The following is a 16,726-nucleotide window of genomic DNA, read 5'->3' on the forward strand; positions in this document are numbered from 1 at the left end:
TACTATCGTAAAACGATGGCTTGATGAGATGAATATAACAAAGTGATGGTATCGAACAGGCTGGCTTATAAGTTGTTGGCTTATAAGTCAATTTACTATTTTCATCGGTAGCTTGAAGACATACGCAAACAAAAAAATAAGATTTAGGACCTTTAGTGGTCATATACTCTCAATAATTACAACTTAAGTGATCGCATACAATGAATCTTTGAATTAGTTCATGAATTTTAGCAATGAATCATAAAAAATGAAAAGTTGCATAGAAATTATAATTAAATAAATATAAATATATTTTCTTCGATAAGTTAAATTTTCTTATGAGACAACATCATTCATTATAAAAATGAATAAGTTACGTAGTTAAATTCTTTAAAAAAAATTAAAAATGAATTAGATCCGCACGTAAAAAGGCATGCATATTACTCTTTGCATGCATCTTGATTGAAGATGAAAGCAACTCTTTAACAACCTTAATTACTTTTAAATACAGTTTCTATGATTAAAACTATAAATAGTATGATTTAACTCAATCGTTTGTGTTTATAATTTGTTAACTTTCTGACTGAATTCATGGCAAGTCATTGGAAGTTCCAAATATAAAATGATTGACCCATTAATCAATCATATTATAAATTCTTTTCAAAAGCCACTTTTTGTAGCAATATTAGTGGACGTAACGTCACTCCATGAGGTTCCTATATGGGTTATATGGCCCTCATCAATTAATAAAATTATAAATAAAAAAATATATCTATTTGAATGATAAAAAATGTTATTCCTTTCGAGTTGTCTTGCCGTATCTAAAATAATTTTGAGCATCCAATTTCAGCACTGTTGAATTAGTAATACACGAATCTCAATTCGAAAATATCTGAGGTAGGATTACTGAACGATCCTTATTACCTTAACTCCTGCCTTTATTCCCTCATTTAGGAGAGATGGAAGCATGTTATGGATCTGTTCAAGTTGGTCGATCAGTCCCTTTTAATAGATCATTCGTCGGACGCGCGGTTGAAGCGAGACTTCTTTGAGAATAAAATGGATGGCCAGTCAGAACTTCTTTGGGAAAAAAAAACTTGAAATAAGTTTGTTTTTCTGAAGGAGTCGTCATCATATAAAAAGATTAAAAAATTATTCAAAAAAATCTTGAACCTCATTCTTTAATATTTTTAATTTTTTAATTTATTTTATTTACCATAATTTAAGTAAGATTTGTATAAGGTAAAATATTGATTTCAAAGACTAAAATATTATAATTTTTAATATAGTTCAAAAAACAAAAGATTTTAAAATAAAATTTTAGTCAATTTTAAAATACTACTATATATTATTAGTTCAATTTCATGTCTATTTAACGTAGAAGACGTCTAATTTGGCCAATTTTTAAAAAATATCACGTAATTGATATGTACGTTTCATTTACACGGTTTGTTGGACCCCTCTCTACATAAACTTTCCAAAAAGTGGGAAAAATAAACTTAATACTTTGAATCTTTAATTTCCATTTTGCCTTGACTACTTGACTTGAATATATATTTATATTTTAACAAATAAATAAAGACTATAGTATAGTATAGTATTTTTGCAGCTCTATATATAGAGAATGTCCCTCAAAGTTTAGTATTCAAATATTTCAGTTTAGAACTATATATTAAAATAGAGCAAGGAATTATATTACTTTTAGCCAAATTTAGCATGGAGATAAATGAAGATATTGTCATAGTTGGTGCTGGAATTGGTGGACTTGCTACTTCTTTGGGACTTCACAGGTATATTCAAAAAATCATATTAAAAAGGGTTATCTTGTACTAAAAATATTCTAATAATCGAAATATCGTATAATATTTAAGATCGCAAATTCTAATGGTACATCTAGTACGTGCTAAAAATGTATAATCAAATAATGCGATACAAAAGGGAGCAATATGAGTATAATGTGGCTCGCCACCTACGTGTTATTTTAGGGCATTGCATACCAACGTATTTGTGTTATAGCGATTTAAGATATATACAATGATAATATATGTAACGATTTAACCTGTATATGAAATAAAGTTATTTTGAATTATTTTTTAAGTGATCTGATTGTGTAAATCGAAAATTTAGGTTGGGAGTGAGGAGCATAGTGTTGGAATCATCAGATTCTTTGAGAACATCAGGATTTGCACTTGCTTTGTGGACCAATGCTTGGAGGGCATTGGATGCTCTTGGTGTTGGAGACTCCCTTAGACAACGTTCCATACACTTTACTCGGTAAGTTTATCTGTTTTGAGGTACGATTAATTTAAATTTGTGTCGAAAAAAGTCTCACTTTAAGGATAAAGGTTTCCTATCAAAGGCGACTTTATATTGTTCCAGAACTCGAACGTAAAAAAGTACTTACCATTCTACCATAAATTTTAATAATTTTTCAGTAAATTAAACTTATATTACTTATCATGATTCACGAATTTGGAATTTGAATATATATATATATATATATATATATAACGATAATATTGTTATCAACTTTTGCATTGAAGTTAAAGAAAAAAATATTGTTACGTAAATAAATGTGTACCTTCACTACCGACTTATGATTTTAGATGAGACTATTATACACTTTAATACATCAGAACAGGTAGAAAATATGGGTTCGAATTTCATCTATCACAAGAAGCAAGCCTGGCCCACATAAGGGGGCCATTAATTAAATACAAAATTAAACAAATAAAAATGCGCTCTCTCAAAGAATTTATACATTTAAATAATATGATCACAACCTTCAATAAAATATTTTTGCGATTATCGAATTCGCATTATATCTTACTTTGATATTAATGAACTTTTTTTTTTGTATAGGTTTCAAGCATTTTCAGCAAATTCAGGCTTGCCTACTGCTGAAATTTCCCTTGAGGCAGATAACAAACCGTAAGCTACCTAAAATCCATTTCTATTTCGACTTTCGATACATTTTTCTTTTTAATCTGTATTAAAAATACATTATAATCACATAAATACTATAACATATATATTTTTTACTATAAAAATTTCAAGAATTTCGTACTGATTCAAATTATGTCACGTAAAATCGAACTATAATATAGTAACTAATATATATATGTTATTTTTTGGGGAAAAAGGATAAATATATCCCCGAACTATCGTAAATGGTATGCAGATACCCTCCGTCATACTTTTGGGACATTGGTACCCCTACCGTCTAAAAACTAGATCATATATACCCTTTATACTAACGAACATACACGTATCATAATCTTATCCACTCATCCGACATTTATTAAATATCGCATCGATGGATAAGATTGTGCCACGTGTCCCTATTTAATCTTTCATTAGAGTGAAGGGCATATATGCCCTAATTTTTGGACGGCAAAAACACTAATATAATGTCCCAAAAGTGTGATGGAAGATATATGCATACCAATTTACGATTTATCATTTTTCCCTATTTTTTTGTCACACTAACTGTTATAATATTTCAGAATTGATTATGACAGCCGTTGTATAAAAAGACAAGAGATAGTGGAAACTTTAGAAAAAGAATTGCCTCCAGGAACTATTAAATATTTATCTCGTGTTATTTCTATTCAACAATTTGGACAATACAAATTGGTGCATCTTGCCGACAAAACTATTATTCGAACCAAGGTAAATATATATTGTTTTTATATCGATAGCGTAAATAATTTTTATAATATAGTATTATGATCTTCATATCAAGTCTCATGTAGTACAACAATAACAGCATATACAATCTAGTTCTACGTACGTAGGGTTTGGAAAAGAATAGAGTACTGTCTCTATCTTAGAAGTGAGGTATTTTCGATAGACCCCTGGCTCATTAAATCTCAAGTTGTGATGATCTATATATATAAAAGAATTACGATTAGTGTAATTTAACATGTTCTAATAGGTTTAGTAATGTATTTTCTAGATTAGTCATTTTTTTTAGTTGACTTGATAACAAATTAGATTTTTCCACATCATTAATGTATAGAAGCTCAATTTTTTAAAAATTTTAAAAATACTAATGTGAATGTCCCATGCATGAAATTTTAACCGAAAGAAACTTAAGTTAATGGTAGAAAATCAGGGACGGAGTTAGAAATTTAGTTACAGATTTGATATAATTCAATAACTATAGCCAAAACTTTGTATTTGTATTAATATCCACGTTATTGAGGACTCACTAATTAAGTTGTTCTTTTCTGTATTCAAAATTTATAAACTCAAAATTCTGATCGAACGTTGAATATTTAGGTGTTGATAGGATGTGATGGTGTGAATTCAGTGGTGGCTAAGTGGATGGGCCTCCCAAAACCAATTGATGCAAATCGTTCAGCAATTAGAGGATATGTTGAGTATCCAAAAGCCCATGGATTTGAGCCCAAATTTTGTGCTTATTTTGGTGGTGGAGTTCGTATTGGTTTTCTTCCTTGTGATCACAAAAGTTTGTACTGGTTTTGCACTTTTACTCCATCTGCTGTAGATTGTAAGTCTTCTGTTTTCTATGTATATATCTCTACTATACCCGAGTCCGTATCATCATGAGTCCAATATATGTCGATCTTTCTATCAAATTTATGTGATACAAATGGAATTTGGAGAGTCAATCATCATAGAAAAGTTATTTAACACTAAACGTCATAGTTTAGACGTAATGACATGTTATAATCATAGAAATGTTATGACATGTTCCTTCTGTCTTGTTTTATGTGTCACACACTCATATTTTCTTTTTTTTAGTTTGTTCACAAAAAAGGATGTCGCTTTTTTATATTTTAAAATAATTTAATTAAAAAAATTTATTTACCTTTAATAAGACCATATATTATGACGTGTTTTAAATCACAATTTCCAGAAGTCCTTTTTTTTCCTATTAATTAACTTCATATTGGATTGAACCGTGTTAGATAAATTGGGACAAATAAAATATTTAATATCACAAGTGCCAAGGGTACTTTTGGTATATGCCAAAAATCTTTCTTTTTTCAAATATTTCATTCTCAATTAAATATGAATATGGTGGATGCACCTCTTTTTCTTTTATATGAGTTTTACTAATTAATAATTTGCCTTTGAATTGCATGTACATCTCAAGATGATGAAAAAATTGAAGGCAGTCCAACAAAAATGAAGCAATTTGTGCTAAGTTTGGCTAACAATGTGTCAAAAGAAGCCTACAATATCCTTGAAAGAACTTCACTAGATAGCCTATATTGTGCAAAACTAAAATTAAGAACCCCATGGAACATTTTAATGAAAGAAAATATTGTCAAAAATAACACTTGTTTGGTTGGTGATGCTCTTCATCCAATGACACCTGATATTGGTCAAGGTGGATGTTCAACATTAGAAGATAGTGTTGTTCTAGCAAGATGCATTTCAGAGGCTATTTTTGCAAAAAATTTAGAAGATGATGATCAATTATGCAAAATAATTGAAGTTGGTTTAGAGAAATATGCAAAAGAGAGAAAATGGAGGATTTTTAACCTTATTAGTACTTCATATCTGGTTGGTTTAGCACAAGAAAGTAATGGGAAAGTGATTAGTTACTTAAGGGAGAAATTCTTGGCTCAATTTACTATTGAGACTATGGTAAAAATGGGTGATTTTGATTGTGGGAAATTATTGTCATAATCTTGTATTTGTTGAAGTGAAGATGTCGAGTACTTGTGATGATTTGCTTGTTGATTTTATGATTAATGAGAAATAATAATTCGATCAAAGGTCATTTTGTTACAAAAATAACGTCAGGAACATCTGTTGTTGTTTTTACTATCAAAAAGACTATTGTAAGAATTTATCAAGATTGTATCATGAATTAAGTCCTATTATTTGGTTAGCAAGTAGCATTAGAATTAAGGTTGTAATTGTTGTCATTTGTATCATATATGTAAGAGGTTAATTTCTCAATTATTACTCCTTTCGTTTCAATTCTAGTGTCTTGAGAATACATTTATTTAGAATTATAGCCAAATTAAGAAGATAATCAAATTAACTTCTAATTATATGATTTATATTAGTTGGTTGATCGTGCGCTTTGATGATTGCTCTCAAGTTAATTGTTTCCTTAATAGATGGCATGTGTGTAGGAGATAATTAAGAAGACATAGTTTCAACACTTTATAGGTTAAATAATTATATGAAAAAATTATAATTTATTTCAATCTTAACAACTATGAACCGTACATATGACATGACAACAAAATATACATCTAGTGTCAATAGATTTTAAATATTTAGAGGTAACTGAATTAACGTCATCATATTCAGAGTAGCTAAAGCTTTTAGCAACATTTATATAATAAAATGCTAGTTATGAATATTCATTTATATTATTGTCACGGAATATAATATAGCAACAATTATATATATTATCATAACTCACATGGGAGGAAGTAAGAGTTAATTTGCTAAGCTCATAATTGAAGTTCTTATAACATTCTTTCAAAATAAAAAAAATAAAAAAAATTGGGCCATCAACTAGTTACACTATGTTTGGATCATTGTTACCCATTGTATTGTATTGTATCATTACCATACCTACAATGTTTGTTTTGATTGTTACTTAAAATGTATTATATTGGATTGTTAAATTTCGTTGTTACGTAACGATGAAAACCCCCCATTTTATGGAACAACCGATTTGGTGTGTTCCCATTGTTACTTAATTTCTTTTTCCAATTATATCATGTCATAATATTTCATAATACTTTTTACCCTTTACCATATATTATTTAATTGTAGTCAAACCTCCTATCCTATAATAATTAAAAATATTTTAGTAAATTTATAAATTACAATACAGTACGATACAGTCAAACCAAACAATAAAAATGTTATTAAACAGCAACAAACAATACAGTCTAGCCAAACATTGTATCTACTATACAGTACATTACAATAGAGTACAATACAATACAATACATTATGAAACAATGGGTAATAATGATCCAAACACAGTGTTAGTGGTACTTTACCATCTTGTAATATTCTAATATATATGTACATACTTCAACCATTTTTACTTGAACTTTGAACACAAATATTTGAACTTCAACTATGTGTAAGTATATTACTTCATACATATTACATTGAAGCTAGATTAAACAGCAATATTCAAATAAAATATTCGTAAATCTTTTACAAAATTTTAGCGAAATAAAATGACCTAGACTTTATAATTTTTAAAAATCTTACATAATTAACTAGGGATGAGTGAGCTCTTTAAATTTTTTTTCTTGTATTTATACATGAATTGAATATTTTTTTTGTTTTTATTTAATTCTCTCTTTTTTTGTTTGTTTATATTACTCCTCTTTGTCACATTCATACATAATACGGTTGGCAAGAATCAATAATTGACCTTATTTTTCTGTGTATCTCGAACGGTGGTTTCTTAAATTTTGTATATTTAAAAATTAGATTTAAGTTATACTACGTTTACAATATATATATATATATATATAGTCGGACCCACACTTTGGAGAAGGGGTGCACGTGCACCTACCAATTTTTGAAAAAATCATATGTATATATGTATATCTATTTTGAAAAACTGACATAAATTATGATATAGTTAACAGTGCACCTATGAAAAACACAATTGTGCCCTTATGCTACTGGTACAAGTTAAAGATACCACCCTTAAGATCAGGTTCAAATCCAATTAAAGCAAAATTTAACCATATTATCTTTATATTATCTGTACATAAAATATGAACTCTAAGAAATTATATTATTTCTTATATGGTTAGTAATTTCACATCGATGAGTAGGATGACAATTTATCTCCTTACATGGTTAATAATACTCACTTTTTGAAATAATTTTTTTTTAAAATTGAGTTAGAGCTAAATTTCATTTATTTTATCATTATTCAACGAACCTTGTATTTTAGAAATTATATAAAACTACTAATTAATTTTTTTTATTGAATTGAAAAACTGCTTGACCCTCTAAACAACAGTAACATACTAACATTCTCAGTAAACAGAGAGAATATTAAATGGATCTTATGCAACAAATCTTATTCAGGTTAGTAATGATTGTTAAGTAATTATATGGGGTAGTTACTATATGTTGTAGAGAGAATTCTACTTATATAATAACAGCGTTATTTGTTTTGATATTTATTATTACTATAGTGAATACTGTTATAAAGAATATATAATATTTTATTACATAACATGAAAAATTAATTATATAAAATATGTGGTACGAAATATTATTATATGACTGTTATAAAGAGATGTGACATTACTTTATTTAATAAGACTTGAAAATTCAAAAAGTATATAAATGACAGAGTCCGCACAAGTGTCAACATGTGCATTTACAGATGATCACAATGATGGGACACAAACAAATGCCATGTGAGGTAGCATCACAATATTGACAGAAAATAAATATTCGCTACTTGTTAATACAACATATCGGGATAGTTTGGTTAGGAACAAGTTATTTCAAAATTAATTATTTCAAGATAAATTACTTTATTATGTATATGGAATAACTTATCATATTACTAAGATATAAATGGTGATATAAATAATCCTAGAACGGTCTAATACCTCCAACTAAATACAAAATAAAATAGTCTTACATTTTATCCGTAAAATTATAATACCTTATAGATCACACCAAACGATATCAGAATGTGTTACCATAATTTCACAAAAGAACCAAGAAAAAAAAACATTAGAAAAATATGACAAATGTCCAAATTGAAATGGGTAATTAATGCATTCCCATGTGGCTTAACAAGTTTAAGAGGTGATAGAACGTGAGAATAATTGAATGAGTTTCAGTTTTCTCCAGAGATAATTCAATTTTATAATATATGGTTTTTAATTATTATTATTTTTTCACACCTAGTTGCAATGATCACATGTAGGGTGGTTGTATTTAATAAATAAATAAATAATACTACATCTATTTAAGTACTAGCCATTACTTTTCTTGGCTATGTCAATATTGTAGATTCATCAAAGTTTCAACATAATTTCTTAATTTTCCACTAAGAAATTAAAATGGCCAATAATGTCAATTTAGCATTGGGATTTATAATTGGTTTGTGTACATTTTTCTCAAGTGCAAATGGTTTCTCAGCAGATTCTGGATGGACAAGTGCTCATGCCACATTTTATGGTGGAGGTGATGCTTCTGGCACAATGGGTACGTATCGAGAAATAGATTCAAAATTTAAAAATATTACGTGCACCTCTAGATATATATATGCACTACTTACATTACATGTAAGGGACAGCATTTATGAACTTCCTACTAATGGTTCGTTTTGTTAGAAGTGTTTATCGAAAAAGTAATTTTCAAGAGAAGTAATTTGTGTTATGCTAATTTATTTGAAAAGAACACTTCATTTAGTCAATATTGAAGTAGTAATTTGTGCTTTACCATGGTCTCAAAAGTGCTGATGAGTAATGAGGAAAATTTACTTTTTTTTCAATTTCTATTATTCCTCAAACACTTTTTTTTTCCTCCTAAATATTTGTCTGGACACCAACTTTCAAACGTAAGCACTTTTGACTTATCAAAAGCTTGATCAAACTTCGCGATTACTTTCAAACATAAGCATTTTTTACTTCTCAAAAGCTTGATCAAACATCACAACTTTCAAACGTAAGCACTTTTAACTTGTCAAAAGCTTGATGAAACTTCCAACTTTCAAACATAAGCATTTTTGACTTCTCAAAAGCTTGACCAAACATCGCAACTTTCAAACGTAAGCACTTTTAACTTATCAGAAGCTTGATGAAACTTCCAACTTTCAAACATAAGCATTTTTGACTTCTCAAAAGCTTGACCAAACATCGCAACTTTCAAACGTAAGCACTTTTAACTTATCAGAAGCTTGATGAAACTTCCAACTTTCAAACATAAGCATTTTTGACTTCTCAAAAGCTTGACCAAACATCGCAACTTTCAAACGTAAGCACTTTTAACTTATCAGAAGCTTGATGAAACTTCCAACTTTCAAACATAAGCATTTTTGACTTCTCAAAAGCTTGACCAAACATCGCAACTTTCAAACGTAAGCACTTTTAACTTATCAGAAGCTTGATGAAACTTCCAACTTTCAAACATAAGCATTTTTGACTTCTCAAAAGCTTGACCAAACATCGCAACTTTCAAACGTAAGCACTTTTAACTTATCAGAAGCTTGATGAAACTTCCAACTTTCAAACATAAGCATTTTTGACTTCTCAAAAGCTTGACCAAACATCGCAACTTTCAAACGTAAGCACTTTTAACTTATCAGAAGCTTGATGAAACTTCCAACTTTCAAACATAAGCATTTTTGACTTCTCAAAAGCTTGACCAAACATCGCAACTTTCAAACGTAAGCACTTTTAACTTATCAGAAGCTTGATGAAACTTCCAACTTTCAAACATAAGCATTTTTGACTTCTCAAAAGCTTGACCAAACATCGCAACTTTCAAACGTAAGCACTTTTAACTTATCAGAAGCTTGATGAAACTTCCAACTTTCAAACATAAGCATTTTTGACTTCTCAAAAGCTTGATCAAACATCGCAACTTTCAAACATAAACACTTTTGGCTACTCGAAAGCTTGGACACATACTTAAAATTTGGTCAACCCTATCAACTTTAAAAGTACACACTTTTGACTATTCAGAAGCTTGACCAAACAGGCGACAAATGATCGAATTTTTTCTTTTTTGGCTTGGAAAAAAACAGGAGGTGCTTGTGGATATGGCAATTTGTATTCAACAGGATATGGTACTAGGACAGCAGCATTGAGCACAGCACTGTTCAATGATGGAGGATCATGTGGTCAATGCTACAAAATCATTTGTGATTACAAGGCTGATCCTCAATGGTGCAAAAAGGGAGTATCTGTTACAATTACATCTACAAATTTTTGTCCACCAAATTACAATCTTCCTAGTAACAATGGAGGATGGTGCAACCCTCCACGTCCACATTTTGATATGGCTCAACCAGCTTGGGAAAAAATTGGAATTTACAAAGGTGGCATTGTTCCTGTTCTCTACAAAAGGTAAGTCATTCTTCAATATTATTGACAATTGATACTAAAAGTTCGAGTAGGGAATGAGTTGTTGTCTCCTCGTATGGTCTTAGACAATTTTTTACTTAACAAACTAAATTTTGAGACTAAGTGAGTCCAAGGTGGTATCAGAGTCAGAGTCAACCTTGTTTCTTGATTTCCCAGTATTAAGCCTCTGTGTTATATTGTCCTTCCTCTAAGGGGTGTTACAATGTCCTATATTGATTGAGTGAATTGTTGTTATCGAGATTCTTGTTGATTGATTGATGTCAATTGTCATGTGCTAGAATTCAGAACTCAAAAAGTTAAAATTCTTGCTCCACCTCTGCCAATATTGGCCTCCATGTTATATTTTCCGCCCTTCAAAGGGTGTAGCAATGTCCTTCATTGATTGATTGAGTTGTTGCTAAACTTGTTATCATGATTTTTGACAACTAATACTAAATTTATGAAGGCAATGTTAGAATATTGCACTGAATTATTGTAATCTTCTCATATGGTCTTAGACAATACTTCGTAAATTAATTTCATGAGCTACACTTTGAGATTAAATTTAGCTTGAAGTCAATTTTCTTTACATGATATCAGAGTCAGATACATCCTTATTTCATGACTTATCCCCACACTATGTTGTATCGAAGTCAGACACATTCTTAGAATGGTCTCACGTTCATCGATGAAATAGGTTGTTGTCTCCTTATACGATCTCGAGCAATTAATGTTTTTTTTTGTGGAGCAGGGTACCTTGCAAGAAGCATGGTGGAGTTAGATTCACAATAAATGGAAGAGACTATTTTGAACTAGTATTAATAAGCAATGTAGCAGGGGCAGGATCTGTTCAATCAGTTCAAATCAAAGGCTCAAACACAAATTGGCTAACTATGTCAAGAAATTGGGGAGCAAGTTGGCAATCCAATGCATATCTTGATGGACAACCAATATCATTTAAGGTCACTACTAGTGATGGTGTCACAAAAACATTCTTAAATATTGTTCCATCTGGTTGGAAATTTGGCCAAACATTTTCAAGCCAAACTCAATTCTGATTATGCAAAAAAAATTGTTCAAAGAATACGGTTTTAATCAGAGGTCTTGAGTTTATAGGGCAGCGGCATGCTTACTTTTTACATAAAGTAGCCCTCCCCAAAAAAATCACTTATTCAGATATATATACCTATATATTTGAGGAATTGAAGATTAATTCTGGAGTGGTTTGACTATTGAGGAGTTGTTGGTAAAGTAAGCACATGAACTATAGTCCAAAAAAATAGAAATCAATTATTGGTGTAAGTAGGGGTAGTTCAAAAAATTGTATTTTTTTACTATATGAAAGGATGAATAAGACAAGTTTGTCTAAGCTACATCAATAATTTTCAATTTGCTCTATATATTTTGTACCTTTGTAATATGACTATTTTCATGTTATATACATCTTGTATACAATATATATATATATATATATATTTATATATGATCTTGTTTATCATTTTGAGTACAAACATTTTTGCTTTGTAGCAAAAAAGAATTGTTGTTGAAAGAAGTGAAGGTTTTTTTTTTCCTTTTCTACTTTGGGAATTGGTGATGATGACCTAAAACAGTAAAATCTTCCTGAAATAATACATAAACATACATTCAAACTTGACTTCAACTGTTAAATTAATATAACATTGGTCTAATTTCAAATATGTACATCTAGATGTCTTAATTCGTTTCCACAGTGTCAGTTGAAACTCCAACTTACAAAATGATCATGAATCTAGACACCTCCAAACTTTATGTATCATGTAACCGTTACATGTCCACGAGACACAATGGAGAAAAGTTGGAGTGTTTAATTGTCAGTTAAAGATCAAGTTGAGGTGTCTAGACGATGTGCACTCTCAAAATTAAAGTTCTTAGTCAGCTGAGGCCAAGTTTGAGTGTATATTTATATATTATGCCTTTGATATGCTCCTAAAAAATGGTCAATTCATCAATCAATGTATACTTTATTAGTTCAAACCTAACCCAATAACCACCAATGCAACAATAACATTCCTTTTTTTAAAGTAAGTGAAAAGGTTGGTCATTTTTTTTGCCTCATAAACTGCACTTTTAGCAACTAGCTAGTCAAACCTAAAAGTGAAGCTTAAATCAAAAGCCACTGCATGCATACATAATTTTCCTACCTACTAACAACTTAAAATTCTCAATTATTTTTATAATATACTCTCTTTAGTATAATAGTTGGACAATTGTTGCTTATGGTGATCAACCACATTCACTATCCTAGGGTTGTTAAAAACTTGAGGGTCAACTCTAAGGGCTCGTTTGGTTAACGGATTAATTAGGATACTAAATCCGGTATAAAATTTAGGATTACATTTATCCTGTGTTTGGTTATTGATATTAATGTAAACCGGCATAAATATTATACCAAAACAACCCCCCCCCCTTTTTTTTTTCTAACTCTCCGTAGGAGCTCTTACTTTTTTTGCTTCTTTGGTGACTCGAACCCACAACATTAGGGTTGGAGGTAATTCCAATATATTACTTATCTCCGAACCAAACATCCAATAATGGTGAAGCTAAAAAATTTGCTAAGAATGTACGAAACTTTAGTATGTATCTCTAGAAAGTTGATTTTGACTAATATACACATTATTATTATATCCTATATGCATTGTATAATTTTTCGACTAAGGGTGTTCAAATGACCACCTTTCGGTCAATGTAGCTACGCCACTGTTAACATCCCCTTAGTCTCTAAATGGCAACTAAAATCAGTAAAAACAAATAGAATTGGGATCACTTGAGGTTAAACAAAATGAATGTGCTTCACAAAGAAGAAATTAAATTAAGAATGTTAAACTGCTCCTAATCCATATGGTTTTAGTTGACCAAACTTGCAAACAAACATAACCAATAATTTCAGTAACAACTTCCTCTGTAGTCTTCCCTTTAAATACACATTGTATGTGATCCTAATGACTCACAACAAAGTCATAAATCCAAATTAAGCATAAACAAACATAGCCTAATTTGGCAAACAGAATTAGTTATGATGGCATTACCAACATGTTTTATAGCTTTACTCTTTGCTTTTGCATTGTTTTCCACTGCAGTGAAGGCACTGAGCTCCGATTACTACGACCAAACATGCCCTAACGCAGAGTCAACGATCACCAAAGTTGTCAAGAATGCTATGTTGAATGATAAAACAGTTCCAGCCGCGCTTTTAAGGATGCATTTTCATGATTGTTTCGTTAGAGTAAATTTCCACTTCTTTGATCTCTACTTTTTGACTCTAGCTAGTTATATAGTAACTAAATGTATGTGTTTTTTTTTATGTATAATGAAAGGGTTGTGATGGCTCTGTGCTGCTGAACTCAACAAGAAACAACAAAGCAGAGAAAGATGGACCTCCTAACATCTCATTGCACGCATTCTATGTCATCGATGTTGTTAAGAAACAAATCGAGGACTTGTGTCCTGGAGTTGTCTCTTGTGCTGATATTGTTGCTCTCGCTGCTCGTGATGCTGTTGCTCTTGTAAGTTCTACTCGCTATTGAATAACACAAACATGATATTACCATAAAAAATATACCAAATGTGAAATTGTTATACTTTTTTGTGCATATTGTGTTAGTCTGGAGGTCCTAGTTGGGAAGTGCCAAAAGGTAGAAAAGATGGAAGAATCTCTAAAGCCATTGAAACGCGACAACTACCTTCTCCTACGTTCAACTTTTCTCAGCTCCAACAAAACTTTCGCCAAAGAGGCCTTTCTTTGGATGATTTGGTTGCACTTTCAGGTAAGCAACTCTCTTGTTCTATTACTGTATTCACAGCTTTCGATACATGTATATCCATAGACACACAAATTTTGTGTTCAGTGTCGTAAAGTAGTAGTGTCTTAGACACCATCCTACTGATTTGAACTCATAGATCCGCCTCTCTTCTAACCCAAGGCAGATGCAGCCTTTAGGCATTGATTCTGAACTTGATATTTCAGTACTAAGAATCTTAATGGTTGAACATATCAAATTCAGAAATTTAAAGATATACTCCATCTGTCCCATTTCATGTGATGCAATTTGAATGGATACGGAGTTCAAGAAAGGAAAATATAACTTTGGAAATTGTGGCCTAAAAACAAGTCAACTTTGTGTAGCTATAAATTATCTCATTAAGGGAAAAACGAGGGTTTAAAGTTAAACTGTTTCTAAATATAGAAACGAGAGACTCAAGATTTTCTTTGGTAACAAAGTTATTGCTTTTTGTTTCTGCTAACAGGAGGGCACACTCTTGGATTCTCTCATTGTTCTTCCTTCCAAAACAGAATCCACAATTTCGACAAACGTCACAATGTTGATCCAACACTACAAGCATCATTTGCTGCCAGTCTACAGAACGTTTGCCCCGCGCACAACAAGGTCAGAAATGCAGGCACCACAATGGATTCTACAACAACTTTATTCGACAACGCCTACTACAAGCTTCTAATGAATGGCAATAGCCTTTTCTCTTCAGATGAATCTCTGCTCACAGATTCAAGGACCAAAAGACTAGTTTCAAAGTATGCTACCTCTCAAGATGACTTCTTTAAAGCATTCGCGAATTCGATGATCAAGATGAGTAGTATCAGTGGTAATGGACAAGAAGTTAGACTGGACTGCAGATTCGTTAGGTGATCGGTGACCTTGTTAAAACGACAAATTTCTCAGGCTCAGGCCATTTAATTATTGTATTGGTGAACCTTAATTTGTTTCATTTTCTTGATTGATGATGTACTATATTGAGCAAAGAAGAATTGGTGTGGTGTTTATAACAGCATGTTTTGTCTTTCTTGATTTAATTCAAATGTAGTGTGAGTAAAAATTTGGGCTTAAATGAAGAAGAATTTTGTGGTGTAACAACTTTTGTATGGCAGAACCGCAGAAGTATACAAGGCATCCGGTGTTTACATCAAACTATACTAATATGCTATGACTCGGAGATAAATTTAGGGGAGAGTATGTATTATGAACTACGATTTGTGATAACAGTATATGTGAAGACGTATGTTATGTATTCATTAAGTTGGTTTATAACGGCCTCCAATCGAACAACACTGGAAAATCTATAGAAATGAAAATCAGGTTTAACTGACCATTAACACAATGGGAATATTTTTCTTGATGCTCTTTACTTCACAATAATAAAGACTTATTAACAGGTAAAGAATTTAAAACCTGATAACCTCCTTTCTCTCCATTTCCGTCTGTTCTTGGACTGGTGCACAGATAACAACACAGAAAATGTGAACAAAAGGCATCGACGATGCCTACCTGAAAAAGCATAGTGAGAGGTGACAATCTAAGAACTTACCTTTTAATTTGAACTATAGTACAAAAAGAACATGGAAGTTGGACTTAAAGTTTCTATTTTACGCGTTAGTTTACTGAAGAAAAAGTAGTTAAAATGACCAAAAATGCCAAAATAAACAACTATCCGTAGGTTATGTGAGAGATTTGCAAGAACTAGTAGCAATCGCGATCCAAGAAAACTAAAATTTCTCTAGTTTTTGCTACACATGATGCAATGCTGCACAAATAATATGGTTTCTCTAAGAATTACTATATCATTGTCCAGTAATACTACGAATACTAATACGTTTATTACAGCTAGGAAATGATGTGACATGATCAAGG

The 16,726-nt window shown here is 30.9% G+C and overlaps 3 protein-coding genes across 3 annotated transcripts; all 3 read left to right on the forward strand.

The window, feature by feature from the left end:
- Positions 1–1,615: 1,615 nt before the first annotated feature.
- Positions 1,616–5,885, forward strand: LOC102578173 (FAD-dependent urate hydroxylase-like). The gene is made up of 6 exons (XM_006342646.2): positions 1,616–1,769; positions 2,107–2,253; positions 2,842–2,910; positions 3,486–3,651; positions 4,264–4,495; positions 5,105–5,885. Exons 1-6 carry the CDS (start codon positions 1,696–1,698, stop codon positions 5,641–5,643), a joined length of 1,227 nt encoding a protein of 408 aa, XP_006342708.1. The 5' UTR covers positions 1,616–1,695; the 3' UTR covers positions 5,644–5,885.
- A 3,076-nt stretch (positions 5,886–8,961) lies between these two features.
- Positions 8,962–12,418, forward strand: LOC102586448 (expansin-A11-like). Its single transcript, XM_006342500.2, has 3 exons — positions 8,962–9,183; positions 10,727–11,048; positions 11,797–12,418. Exons 1-3 carry the CDS (start codon positions 9,039–9,041, stop codon positions 12,101–12,103), a joined length of 774 nt encoding a protein of 257 aa, XP_006342562.1. The 5' UTR covers positions 8,962–9,038; the 3' UTR covers positions 12,104–12,418.
- A 1,606-nt stretch (positions 12,419–14,024) lies between these two features.
- Positions 14,025–15,914, forward strand: LOC102578497 (peroxidase 64-like). Its single transcript, XM_006342647.2, has 4 exons — positions 14,025–14,307; positions 14,399–14,587; positions 14,686–14,848; positions 15,330–15,914. The coding sequence occupies exons 1-4, from the start codon at positions 14,098–14,100 to the stop codon at positions 15,725–15,727; spliced, it is 960 nt and encodes a 319-aa protein (XP_006342709.2). The 5' UTR covers positions 14,025–14,097; the 3' UTR covers positions 15,728–15,914.
- The last annotated feature ends 812 nt before the right edge of the window (positions 15,915–16,726 follow it).

The sequence above is a fragment of the Solanum tuberosum genome, unplaced genomic scaffold (genome assembly GCF_000226075.1).
Source record: "Solanum tuberosum cultivar DM 1-3 516 R44 unplaced genomic scaffold, SolTub_3.0 scf00034, whole genome shotgun sequence".
NCBI lineage: Eukaryota > Viridiplantae > Streptophyta > Magnoliopsida > Solanales > Solanaceae > Solanum > Solanum tuberosum.